The sequence below is a fragment of the Fukomys damarensis genome, unplaced genomic scaffold (genome assembly GCF_012274545.1).
Source record: "Fukomys damarensis isolate Sample0158 unplaced genomic scaffold, DMR_v1.0_HiC HiC_scaffold_39, whole genome shotgun sequence".
Taxonomy (NCBI): Eukaryota; Metazoa; Chordata; class Mammalia; order Rodentia; family Bathyergidae; genus Fukomys; species Fukomys damarensis.
In genome coordinates, this window is record NW_022900951.1 from 49,387,716 (window position 1) to 49,401,928 (window position 14,213).

General features: G+C 37.3%; 1 protein-coding gene across 4 annotated transcripts in view; it reads right to left on the reverse strand.

Annotated features, from left to right (window-relative positions):
* Arhgef9 (Cdc42 guanine nucleotide exchange factor 9) overlaps nt 1–14,213 on the reverse strand; it is a 209,908-nt gene that overhangs the window by 7,104 nt on the left and 188,591 nt on the right. For all 4 annotated transcript variants that reach the window (XM_033760160.1, XM_010632213.3, XM_019208685.2 and 1 more), the window contains exons 7-8: nt 13,608–13,739; nt 3,375–3,618 (exon numbers count right to left, since the gene is read on the reverse strand). In XM_033760160.1, coding sequence (XP_033616051.1) covers nt 3,375–3,618; nt 13,608–13,739 — 376 coding nt within the window. The remainder of the gene's footprint in view (nt 1–3,374; nt 3,619–13,607; nt 13,740–14,213) is intronic.

Sequence of the window (14,213 nt, forward strand, 5' to 3'; positions counted from 1 at the left end):
ATATATATATATATATATATGAAAGGAGAAATAAGTTGTGTACTATGGTATAGCAGGGTAAATAGTGTTAACAATAATGCAATGTATGTATCAAAATGTAAGATAAGATTTTGAATATACTCACCATAAATAATAAAAGATTAAAATGATGAATATACTAGTTACCAGATAGTTGATCATTCCCCACATATATATGAATCAGACATCATATCATACTTCATAAATATGTGGAAATATTATGTCAATGAAAATAAAAGTAAAACCAAAACTTAGCTACTAAGATGCAGATCACAGAACGCAAGATCAAAAAAGTCAAGAACATAGGTTAGGTTAAGAGAGAACATAGGTTAAATACAGAATGTTTAAATAACGTATCATTAGAATTTTCAGGTCAAATACTTGAAATAATAGTTTTTCAATAATCCCTAAATCAGAGGTGAAATAAATTATGTAAAAGTGAATTTAAAAGGATACTTTATAAGATACACTTAAGATTTAAAAATTTGTTCCCTGCCCTTGGGCTTGAGCCTGCCAATGAACTTCCATTTTTGACTGCTGGACCTACACACTTCAGACTGACATTGCCAGCCTTTGCAATCACATAGGCTAATTTCTTAGTAGTTAAACATTTCATACTGGTTATGCTTCTTGACAGAAGCATGACTGAGGCAAAGAGTTACAACTAGACTCTATATTCTTTACCTGAAGTCTTAAGATAAAATAGATTTATAAAAAAGAAAGTTGCAGATCAGTATGCAGAATTTTGTAAATGAATGTGTATATATGTTTATATAAGCATGGGGTAAGTGCGGAGTTATGCCAAACTGTTAGTACTCATTATTTCACAGAGGAATAGGAGTGACAAAGATGGGGAAAGAATGCTAAATGTTCTTTATATATTTCTATATGGATTTAAATTGTTATGTTGGTCATGTACTAATTTTATAATTAAAAAGTAAAAATTAAAAATAAAATTATGGTAAATCGATTAACAGCCATAAAATGATTAAATATTAAATTGGTGAAAATATTAATGATACAATATTTAGTAAAAATGAGAATACAGAATTATATCTGTGCACCACAGAGAAACATGTTGATAAAGAAACAGTAGATTTAGTTGTTTTTTAAAAAAATTTAAGGCCAGGGATTTAGCTCAGTGGTTCCTCCGCCTGCCTCACAAGTGCAAGGTCCCAAGTTTGATTCCTGGTACCAACAAAAACAAAACAAAACAAAACAAAAATTTAAACACAGAAAACAAAGACTAGAAAGAAATATATCAAAATGTTTACAAAAGCTTACTGTATTGTTTGATCTTTACCTTTTTTTCTTATATTTTTCTGTTTCTCATTCTCCCAAGAATTCTACAATGTAACTGATTGATTAATCATATAATCAGACTGGAAAAAAAAACCTCACAAAACCATATTCTACAAAGATGAGTACAGGCCTGTCAGAAGATAATTTCTGTAAGTTTTTCTATTAGAAGCAGATTTTTTATTACACTTTATTGGGAGACATGGTGTTGGAGCCAGAAAGAATTGCAGAGGGGAAAGAAAGAATTGCAGGGCCCTTCTAATTGATTCAGTGTCTGCACTCACAGACCATTCTTTAATTTTTTTTTTTTTTTTGGTTTTTTTGAGACAGGGTCTCACTATGTAGTTGAGACTGACCTGGAACTCACTATGTAGCCCAGGCTGGTCTTGAACTCACAGCAATCCTCCTGCCTCAGCCTCCCGAGTGCTGGGATTACAGGTGTGCACCACCACGCCCGGCCATTCCTTTAATATAACAACCTAGACTAGGTCAGTTGCTGCTAATGTCTATCATCGGAAGAAATGGCTAGCAACATTTCTATACCACTTCCCACCGTGTCTTAAAGCAGTATTCATATGCTAAAAGCAATCTGACTAATAATGAGACTCAAAGGAGTTATCAATGTACACTGTGGAGAAGACTAGGATCAATGTGTTTTTCTGGAATGCTTTTTGGACCATTTCAATCCCCAACATGTACCGATAGGAGAATACTTTTACATAAGAAGTCAATGGCCAGGCCTATTTTTGTAGAGGCAGTTTGGACCAACCTGTGCATACTAGCATTTTAAGGTACAACTCCATACTTGTCAGGTGAAGGCAAAGACAGAAACTGCATAACTTCTCAGGAAACCAGGAAGGTTGATTGTTTGGTATTTTTTGTGACAGAAATGGGACTCTGAACAGGAGATGTGCTTTATAAACAAAGCTACAGCTGATGGGAACTAAATCTTACAGTGTAGAAGCAGCATAAAAAATACTTCTAGCTATATCCCCCAGTAAAAGGTAAATATTCTGTTCCAATCCAGAATGTATGTTTTATTGTCAATGTAAATCATACACATGTTCATGGTTTTAGACACTGTTATATTTTCTATAATTTACTTTAAAATAGTTCTACACAATATGTGCATATCATTTTAATATATACTCTAGGGATATTAAGATAATATCTGCAGTATGCTAATCAGGTATATATATATACTCCAAAGATGATTAATATGTTAAATACTCAAAAGCCCTTGCTCCAGATGCAAATACTACCAGAAGTTAAGCCACCTTAATGAAGAGAGCTTAATTAGCCTATCATATGTTAGACATGAATTTTTCTTGTTAAAATGAATGTTATTAGATATGTGTACTAGCCATTTCATAGGCAATTAACCCTTAGAAGAACTTGGTATAAGACTCTAGTGAGTCTCATAGCCTATCCCCTTCACAAGGATGCCCGATGTTTGTGATTAAAAACAGATCCTTTGTCTTGGTACTCATTAAGACTGTGAAGCCAGACTCTGATTAGAAAGTTGGCTAAGGGCCAAGGATGTAGCACAGTGGTAGAGTACTTGCCAGCACTCACTAGATGCTTGATTTAGTAATACCAGCACTAAAAAACAAAGTGAAAAAAGTGAGGAAAACTGATTGAATCTTACCAATATAATTCTACCAAATCAGCCCTGACTAATCCTTACACAGAAGATACTATCATGTACCCAAAGACAGAAAGCTGGGGCATCACAGAGACTACAAAACAGGATATATTACTAATTTTGTGTTTGTCTGCTAACAAATATTTGTGAGAATCAAATGTAAAAGTTGGCTTTCAGTGGAATTCTCTTTCATGGTAATGAGATTTTAGGGAAGTCCAAACTATAATTCCTACCTACCCCTGACTAATGGAAGCTACTAGTATTTATGAAAAATAACTTATTAATAAGGAATCGCCAAAGTGGCTCCCTTTGCAACAGAAATCTTCCCTCTGACTCCAAAAAATGAAAACTAATTCAAACCTCTCTACATTCTTCATAGTCATATTTTTCTTTTTCCTCTCAGGTCACTTACCGATTTTTTCATCTTCCTGTACCATTTTCCTCTCTTCTCTGAAAGCCCTGAGCCAACGTATTTTCTCCTCCAGCTTCTTGGCAAAGAACAGGTGTACTTCTTCCGTCTCCTTGTTGTGAAGCTTGAAAGCATTCTTCATGCTTACATTAAAGTCATCATCTCTGCCATCTTCAATATCAATTACCTCGTATTTATCCATGTCAATGCGGCCTTTGTAGTACAGGATATCTCTCCGGATTAGGTCCTAGATGAGAAGGAAGAAAAGGCTTAGTTGGAGGTATGTGCAACGTGAGTGCCAGAAGAACTGATGTATGAGGTGTAGCAGGACATGAATACCACCACTGTTTTGGAGGACCCATAGGGTTAGTTAAGTTTTAAATTAAAAACTTCTGATAGGAAACAGGAAACAGTATGCCACAAAAGTACTGAGAACAGGAGCTTTTCCTCTTCTATAACACTGGCAAACCTACCAGATGCATGAATGACTGGTAGTCTGGAATGCGGTGAGAAACCCAAACAAGCCAGGGTGACCACACTATCAGAGGAGGGATTCAATATAAGAGTAGCTGGGAGGCCACAGGTTACTAGCCAGGGAAAATTACTTGGGCGTAGTTTTAAAACTTAGCACTTGAGATTTTTAGAAAAGGCCTAGGGTGGCAAGAAAAAAATGTGTTAATACTATATTGAATAAGGAAGTATTCAGCACAGATGAATCTCATAAGTATTATGTGAGAAAATCAAAACTGTAGATGGATACAAACAATGTATTGCTTTTGTGTTATTGTTTTGCTCTCATGTACACAGAAATGGACTCATCCAAAATCTAGTCAAGAAGACACTCATCATTAGTAAATGGATAATGCTCTTATTTTTCTATTTATTTACTTATTTGCATTTTTAATAATGTAAGAAAACTGGTAAACCCAACCTAATCCAATACAACTGCTATGACCTCAAAGCTTGTTCCATCCTAAATCTCATATTTATAATTCCCCTAGTTCCCTTCTTGCATTAGTTTTATCTCATTTATATCTATTTCACTTAAATACATATAAAACAATGCCACATAATGTATAAAGATGCATATTATGCACACAAATTATAAAGCAGTATTCGACAATGGTATGTGGTACATTCAAGAGAATACCGTACAGAAAATGGGAAGTGGTGAGTGAGGAAGGAAAGAAAGAGAAGGAAAAGAGGGAGAGAAGAATGCATCTGTGATGAATTAGTTCTAAGTTGGACAGTAAGTACCTGAGTGTACATTTTATTATTTTCATGAATTTCAAATATGGTATTTCATATTTCATAACTTGAAAAAGAAAACAGAGGTACAGCTGGAATGACATATGGGCCTACGGAATGTGAGCTTTAATAAAGCTCCTCGAGTGGCCTTTTAACCCCTCCTTCTCAGAGTACTTGCTCCCATCCTCTAAGAGCATATCTACTGCTAAGACACATGATATAGCTGAAGATAGTCCTTGTGAGCTCTGTCTTAACATATTCTCTCCTCATAACCGGGTTGCTTTCTGGCCAACTCTGTTCTCCTTGCTTGTATCTGGCCTTTCAGTTAGCCTCACAGAGTCAGAAACAACTTATTGGCTTTCATTAACATAGAAGGTGTGACTGCAATATATAGCAAATATTGACATTTTAAAAAATTTATTACAGTAATAGATAAATTGTCATTAAATCCCCCCTCAAAATACTCCCTTTCATTTTGAACACACTTATCCCATTGTTCTTGCCACCTTTTTAAACATTTCTGGAAGTCCTCTTTTTTGTTTTACCATATGTGAACAAAAATATGGTGAGTGCTGCTGCTTATTGCAGCTAATGGATTCAGGCTTGTAAAAACTACAATGTTTTCATCCAGCTTATCTGGTATCATATGACTTCTGGCTTTTCCCCAATGTCAAAATGACCACGAAAGGTCATTTTATGACCTTATTTTTTATGACCTTTGAATTGACACAGGACATCAAGGAAGATACGACAGTGCAACTGGACATTTATGAAAAAGGAATTAAAGAGCTGATTCAGAAAGTAGCAAGAATCATGAAATAAGTGTATGCAAAGCAAGAGTTTGAGGGGGATTACTGGCAATGTGTCTTTTTTACTGTAGTGTTTTTAAAATCTAAACTTTAGGGCCAGGGATTTATCTAAGTGTTTCCATCTTCTGCTTCGCAAGCGCATGGTCTGTAGTTCAATCCCTGCTACAAAAAAAAAAAAAAAAAATCTTAACTTTAACCTTATTTTTTCAATTACACCTGATAATACATTTTGATTAATTATTTTCATTCTTTTGAATTGCCTGACATGCTTTATTCTTCAGCTTTCACAAACCTGTGAAGGATCTATCTGCCTTTGGCCACTCACCTTTCCAATCCTAAATCTTTCTCCTGTTTTTCAGTGTGGCTGAAGAATGCTATCTTAAAGGATTCTCAACATAGCTCTTTTAATCTCAAAGTCCCAGACTGGGAAATACAGGCACTGTTGAATTGCCTTACAAAAAATAATCATCAAGCTGTTCTTTTTTCCTGTCATAATTATTGTGTATATAACGAGGGACTATAGATGGGTCCTGAATCTTGGCTACTCCCAGCACCAAGCTCCCTTTACCATTTTCAAATATCGTGAGTAAAATTAAGTCAAGGCAAATGTAACTTTGAATATTTTGCAATTTATATATTACCCTACTCTGGAAACTCTATCTACTCCTTCAGGATGAGGGTGTTTGGTAAGTGGTATTTGTCACTCATGCACCAAAATCACAAATCTACTTTGCTTTATAATGTATCCTCCTTGCCACAGCCATATATCCTATTTCTATCTTTCTAGCCTCCAAAGTCAAATTCACATTTTCTTTTGCCCCAAAGAAGACTCCTCTGACCGTACTTTCCATCTCAAACTGATATGGCTTCCCTTCTCCAAAGATGGCCTTTATACATTACACACCTGATACCAAACCACTATATTTTTCCAAGCCTTTTCTTTTGTCCACTCATTTAGGCTATGTCCACCATTCTGACTTCCTTGATCTTGCCTCAGTCAAGGATTGTCCCAGAGGTTTTTATGGTCTTCTGCATGGCAAAGGAACAAAGCCTTCCTGGGACCTGGTTGCTTGTGGTCCTATTAGAACTGGGGTGGACACATGGTACTTATTAATATTGGTCTTAGTGCCTTCACAGGGACATGGTGAATATGCACCCTAAGTAGAGGCTATTTGGACCATCACAGCTGCCCTGCCTAGTGAGGTTATTATTTGTAATAAGACTCCAGGCTTTCTTCTCCTTTATACTTATCCACAGAATATTAAGGAAAATGTTGTGCTTCACCAGGAGGGTCTTGGCTGTCTTCAGACACCTAGGCCCTAGTCCTAGCCTGTGTCTTCAGTAAGGATCCTGCCCTCGGCCCTGACATTACATAATTTAAAAAGCTTTAAGCTATTTCAATTTGGCTTTACTAGATAGGATGTAGTAAGACATCACAGGACATTTTATAGAAATGATGGCTGCTGCAATCTAGAAAATACAACTGTTCAAGACTGTAGTCTTCTTCTCTTTTTTTGTCGTTAAGTTCTTCTCTGTCACTTTAGAAGGCGATCTGGAACACTTCAATTTTTCCTCTAGGGGAAAGCATCTGGGGCCAGGGCTACATTTATCTTGGTCACTGCTGTATTACAATATCTACAATATATATTTAATACTTAAAACAAATAATAAGAACAATAATAAGAATAGTAAACACTTAAATAGTATATATTAGCCAGGTCCTATCCTAAGTGTTTTGCATTTATTAATTAAATAATGCTCACAACAATCCTACAAAGTTGGTACTGTTATAATTCCATTTGATGAGGAACTATAGACATAGAGCAGTTAAGAAACTTAACCAAGAATAAAAGCTACTAAGTGGAAGAGACTCTGTGGTATATGGCTCTAAAATCTGTGCTTTTATTTAACCAATGTGCTATTCTGCTTTCTAATACAAATTTGCTGAAATAATGATCAGTATCATTGTGCATAGTGAGTATAACAGTATAAATAGCTATAACACTTTCAAAGTATTTTACTATGTGAAATGCATTATACCTGTACTGTCTCATTTAAGGCTCAGAATTTCCTTCCTTGTAGATATTATTTGTCCTATTTTGCAAGTGAGGGGATAATTATTGGCATAGGGAGTTTGCCCAGTATCAGATAGCCCATGGGAGAAGGAGAAATAATGCTGTCTTGTCTGGTCTTGTTACCCATGTTCTTAATATTATACTCCATTACTCTGTTCTATCTCAAGTAGTTCTTTTTCAGAGCTTTCTGAGATGAATATGCCATCAGCCTGATTTGACAGTGAGAAGAATACAAAGTTAAAAAAACTGGCCTAACTTTAGATAAATTAGTAATAGATAAGTCTAGTACTTAAGTATTTTGATTTTTGAATTTTTACCTTCTTTCTGCTCTATTCTAATTTCTTGTTGTGTATTTGGGAATTGCCCCAAATGGTTTATCATCCAAGTCTGCCCCTTTGGTGCAACAAGAAATGGTATAAATGCAAAAATGTCCCTAAGCATGTTCTGTCCAACATTATAACATGATGTTTAGTTATAAGTCCTCAGAATATGGTAAAAGCAACAGAAATTTAGAGCAGTTGTGACACAGGGGAAAAGGGAGCATGTCCAGACTGGCGCAACTGAGGGCAGAGGAGGCAGAAAAATGTCACTTTGAGGCAAATACAGTACTGCAGAGACATAATGGGTGGTGAGGAAAGGGGGAAATACACTCACAGTAAATTGTGTAAAAGAAAAAAAGATATATTAGGAAGAAAATGGTAAAATGTACAAAACAAAATAACAAGGCAATGAGACAGCCAGCACAGAGGATAAGGAGAACAAAAAGGTTATCTGGATTTTTTTCAAAAGAAAAGTGATAAGGAAAGAAAATGCACAGTCGAAATTAAAGAAGGGCTGGGGCCCGGGATTTAACTCAGTGGTGCCACTGCCTACCTCAAAAGTGCAAGGGCCCAAGCTCGATCCCCGGTACCAAAACAAACAAACAAAACCAGACATTAAAGAAGGGGGTCACATAATTATAAGCCACTGATGTTTTCCCATATACTATAATAACCATTTTAAAAGTACATTCTCTCTCTCTCTCTCTCTCTCTCTCTCTCTCTCTCTCTCTCTCTCTTTCTCTCTCTCTCTCTCTCTCTCTCTCTCTCTCTCTCTCTCTCTCTCTCACACACACACACACACACACACACACACACACAATACAGTCACACGGAAATAAGCTACAAACTTCACAAGCTGTTGAAACTGTTATGACAGGCTTATTCAGTTTCAACTCCCAATATACAAAATGGGCAATTTTTGCATACCTGACTAGGAAGTGAGAGACTCAACAGTTCGATGGGGATTTAGGGTTGTACCACATGATCTTGGACAGAGAACAGATAGACTATTTCAGTGTCTCCTATGCCATCTCTGGCAGGTAATCTTCTAGTTTATATTTGGGTACAACTAGTGATGGGAGCTTTAGAAACTTATAAGAATATTTCTTGGTTGAGGCAGGGGAAGATTAAGAAAAATGAACAACTACTACATGCCAGGCACTCTAACAGGCATTTTATGTGTATTGATTTCTGTGGGGACATTAGCCAAACGTATGAAGAGATAAGGGTCTTTTAGGTACATAAGCCCCAAACCTCCTAGAATATATGGTTAAAGATTAAAAGATAGCCCACAAGGGCACAAGTCCAAGTAGGAGCAAAACACATTGCCTTGGCCGGGCGTGGTGGTGCATGCCTGTAATCCCAGCACTTGGGAGGCTGAGGCAGGAGGATCGGTGTGAGTTCGAGACCAGCCTGGGCTACGTAGTGAGTTCCAGGACAGTCTCAACTATACAGTGAGACCCTGTCTCAAAAAACAAAACCAAAAACAAAACACATTACCTTAAGGAATGAATGCCCTGGCCCTCATTTTCCCCATACTCTGATTTATTATTTAGATTTGTCCTAAGGTCAGTCACATAACAGACCACCCTTACCTTACCCTGTTTTCCCCTGTCCCCTACATGAATTCCTGCATAGATATCTTTCTTTTTTTCCTTTATCCTCACTTCTTTGTTCTATCAATAAAAAGCCACAGAAGATTCTGTTCAGGGCTGTCTTTGTGAGACCCTCATAAAGGGTCTCACTGAAGGGTTATGGTTAAGGGCAGTCCCTCTGGGCCTTCTTGGAATTTGAATTGGACATGGACTCCACGTATTCTCTCATCCTTTGCACCATGCCAATGTTGTGAACTGTGACAAATTCCATTTATTCTTTGTAACCCACCTGTAGGATATCCTCTCTTTTATGAATGATATAATGAAAGCATAGGAAATGAAGAACTTGCTTGAAAGAACACAGTGAGTACTGGAATCAGGATCTGCACCAGAATTCTCTGACTGCAAAGTTAATACTTTATGTATTACTTCACATTTCTTCTCTCTACAAGGAAATCTGGAAGAATCTGAAATGCCAGAATGAAATCCAGATATTCTCTGTCCACTTCAGTCTTTCCATCAGCTAATCTAATTATTAGCAAAAGCAAGAAATGATGCTTTGTGGGATATAACTTGCTTTTAGGAAACCAACGCTGAGCCATCATGGTCACTACATCTCTTTCCAAATGTTTATAAACTGTTTAATAATTGATTACATAATTTTCATAAGCTCAACGACAGTAATGACAGAGCAGTTTCTAGTGTGCAATCTAGAGAGCCAGTATGACTGGATTCAGTTCCTGGCTTTATCACTTATTCCCTGGGAAAATTCAATAACTCCTTTTATTTCACTTTACATATCTTTAAAATGGGAAAAACCAGTGCCTATCTCATACATTTGGTATAAGGATTAAATTAAGTTAGTGAATGTAAAGGTCTTAGGACAGATTCATAGATGCACTTAATAAATACTGGTTTATAATTTTATAGTCAGACTATATTTTCCAGAATATATTATTTTATGTTTTGAGAACTAGTACATTTTCCTATCTATAGTGTTCTCATAGATCTCAGAGGGCCCATAATTCTGCAAAATTTACCCACAGCAATTCCATTGAAAACATGTGAGTTAGCCGGGCATGGTGGCACATGCCTGTAATCCCAGCACTTGGGAGGCTGAGGTAGGAGGACTGCTGTGAGTTCGAGACCAGCCTGGGCTACATAGTGAGTTCCAGGTCAGTCTCAACTACATAGTGAGACCCTGTCTCAAAACAATACAAAGCAAAACAAAACAAAACAAAACAAAACAAAAAAATGAACAAAAGAAAACATATGAGTTATTTAAATGCCCAGACATGCTTATCTTAAAATTACATCATACTTAAATTTTATTAGACAACAAGCCTCATAAAGGTAGATCTGGCTGGTACAGGGTAAGGTCTCAAATTCAGGGTACTGATGTACTTTATTATAACCTCAGATCCTTTGTGCTTCAGTTCTTTTTTTTAGTCAGACTTTTCCTCTCTTGCCTTGACAGCTAAGGAACAGGGTAGGAACTCAAAAATAATTCAGAGTACTGATGTGCTTTATTATAACCTCAGATCTTTTGTGCTTCAGTTCTCTTTTAGTCAGACTTATCCTCTCTTTGCCTTGACAGCTAAGGAATTGGTATTCCTCTCTTAACACTAAGCCATCTGCTCAGGCAGGGGACTGTCAGACTATCACTTTTTTTTTTTTATTTGAATAGATCCTTGAAATTGTCTTGAACATTTTGAAAACTAATTTTGATTCATTCTAGGGTTCATGTGCTATTTTTGCCAGTTCTGTTACATATAATACATGTAAAATATTATTTATGTAACCACTTGCAAGGAGCCTTTATTTCATTTTTTAGAAACATAAACTCAGTTGGAAAACTTAAAGTAGTCACATTCAATTGTTTAGCTTGCCCCCTGTCCTTTCTTCCTTGTAAAAGACTTACTGAGTTTTTGAGAATCCATCTAAATGGAGTCCCTGATGTGAGTGAAGTGAAGCCTTAAGGACTCACTCTAGTCTTGGCCCTTCTTTTCCTTTGTCAAAGGAATCTTTATCTCTGGGAATCCTTATCCATTTCTCTCAACTGTATTTTAAGGAGACAGTTTTTTATAGTAATGGCAAGAGGTCTCTAAATAATTTGATAAATGAAATATTTTGTCTCTTTACACATTTTTTACTCCCATTTGATAAGTAGAAAGGCCTGTTACAGACAGCAAATGAAAATCCTCAATTGTAGCTTCAACACAATCATCATTAATGACCTTTGCAAAAATAAACTGTAGCTATTCATGCTCTGGGTAGCCAGTAAATGAAGCCCCAGGTAGGTGGAGTTAGTAGCTTTTAAATCTTAGACTCTAGCCTGACTTTGCTCTGAGGAAATAAAGCTATAGTTCTTACTAGATGAAAGCTCTCATGTGAATGAAGCTATGAATGCTACAATATTTCTTTTGTTTTTGTCATTTCTGTTGCATATTTATCTATTCAAACAGCTTGGCTGGCCTGAACCTACGAGATTTCGCTTGACTTTTGATTTCTCCCTAATCATTGGTTCCCATTACCTGGTTTAGTGCTGACTTGTAACATGTCTTTTCTTGTCTTCTATTGTCCCTTGGCCCCTAAACTGTACCTACTTTGTTTCAGTCCATTTATTCCTAGGTGGCACCTCAGTGTTTTGCATCCTGGCTCCTGGACCTATATATTATAGCCACTGATTCCCAAAACTCAGTTTTACAGTTTATTTAGAATAACTGCAGCCTTTGCTGATGCTCAAATTAACAGTGTTGGGAAGGGACTCACTGTCTCTGTCACTACTTATTGTGAGCATTAACATACCTTAATGAGAAAGATAGGGCACATGCCTGTTGGTGACATGGCTAATGTGCTAAAAGTTCCCTAAATTAACCTTCAAAAGTTCTACCTTTTGATTGTATGGAAGATCTGGGAAGGGCTTGAGGAGCTGAAAAGGTATATTGTTTTGCTAAGATTTACAAAAGTTCTTTACTTCCAGAGTCAGCTTCAGACTAAGGTAGTTATTATCCTTATTAACCAGCTAGCTATTGGTTCTAGAGCTGGCATTCAGAGTTTATTGCCAAACACTGGGAAAATATGAATCTAAGCTCTCAATCTGTTCCTTCAATCCACTGTCAAAGTAAAATGGATAACCATTTTGCATGATATGGTACACATATACACATGCAGGTGCATGCATACACACACAGACACACACACACACACGCACACATACAACAGGTGGCTCAGAGCAAATGCATGGTCCATGTTCCAATCCAGAAAAAATAAGTGTTTAACAGGGTGTGTCATGACTTGGCATCACTCTTCAGATGCATTCACTAATGGAAGAGGGAGAGGACAAAGGGACTGAATTATGAAAGGGTAATACAACAAATTTAGAAAGTCACCCTAAATATTCTTTGGTTTCTCTTTCATCTTTTACTTTCCCTGGTTCCAAATGCTTTGCAGTCAGTTCCTGGAGACAAAACTGGTCTAAACGTCTCCTGAGAAGAGGATGGGGGAACAATATCTCATCATGATCCCTCAAGGAGGATCATGCTAGACATATATGCTACCCCTCTTCACAAGGAGTAAATTCTAAGAAGCCAACATTCACAGATAATCCAGGAGTTAGTGCAAAGTACAAAATCTCTCTTCAAATGCATTATTGGAAATAGTAGGGAAGAAAATAGTTGGGAATTGCAGCGAACTGGTGTATCTTGTGTATGAAGTAGGTTGAGGCACAGGGAAAATCCTGCATCAGAAAGATACCTACCTGTCCTGTAGTTCCTTGTCAGTTCCTAGGGCAGATAGAAGTGAGGCAGCCAGAGAAATCAAAATGGAAATGAGAAAAGGCATGCAAGAAACTGTCTACCAAATGATACAGAAATACAACAATATTTTTAACAACTTGTAAAAACTAGCTGGCTATCATTTCTAGGTGAAGTCAGTGAGAAAGAGGAGCAAGAGAATCATGATAAGAAAGGTACAACAAGATACCAAGACAACATGTGCCAACTTCAGTTTCATTGTTCATCGCCTGTGATATTCACGCCACACCAGTGTAAAATTGCTGCCAATCTTCTGCCTGTTTTAGCCCCAGCAGATTTATTTACTTCACTGAGAGTCTAGGGATGATGAAGAGGAAGAAGCCGGTGCCGCATGAGGTGCCTATCTCCCTCAGGGAAGAAGAGGGCAGGGTTACCTTCTTGCAGAGAACCATCTGGTGGTCAAACAGGAAGAAGACCCGCTGCTGGTTGCGGCCGTAGGGCTGGTAGATCCAGGCCATCTCCCCAGTGTAGATCAGTTCCGAGCTCCTGTCTAGGATATCCTCACCCTGTGAAGGACATGTGATGGTGAGAGGTAGCCAGGCAAGAGAGATGGTCCAAAGCTGAGCATACACTAGGGTAGAAGGTGTCCAGAAAGGGCCTGGTAGAGAAAGAGGGAGGCAGTAACTCCCAGGAATCCTTAAAAGGCTTTACAACTCTATAATTTGGGAAAACCCATTCACTCTAAGGTCAAATAAGCCCACCACCCAGGACTCTCCCAGACTCCGGACTGTCATATCTTCAAGTAAAAGTCTCTTTACCTTTCAGATGAGTAGAAAGGAACAGGGTAGGGCAAGAAAACGGATGATGAAGGAAAGAGGACCCACTCACTCTCTTGTAATTTCCCCCCCCACAGTTCATTAAAATTTATTGATTGAATGAGACACTTCCCTATCACATGCTTCCTTAGTCTCTTACCTAGAAATCTTTTAACCACTTCTCTTCTCTTCTTTGTGACATAGGGTCAGATTTTTTTTTTTTTT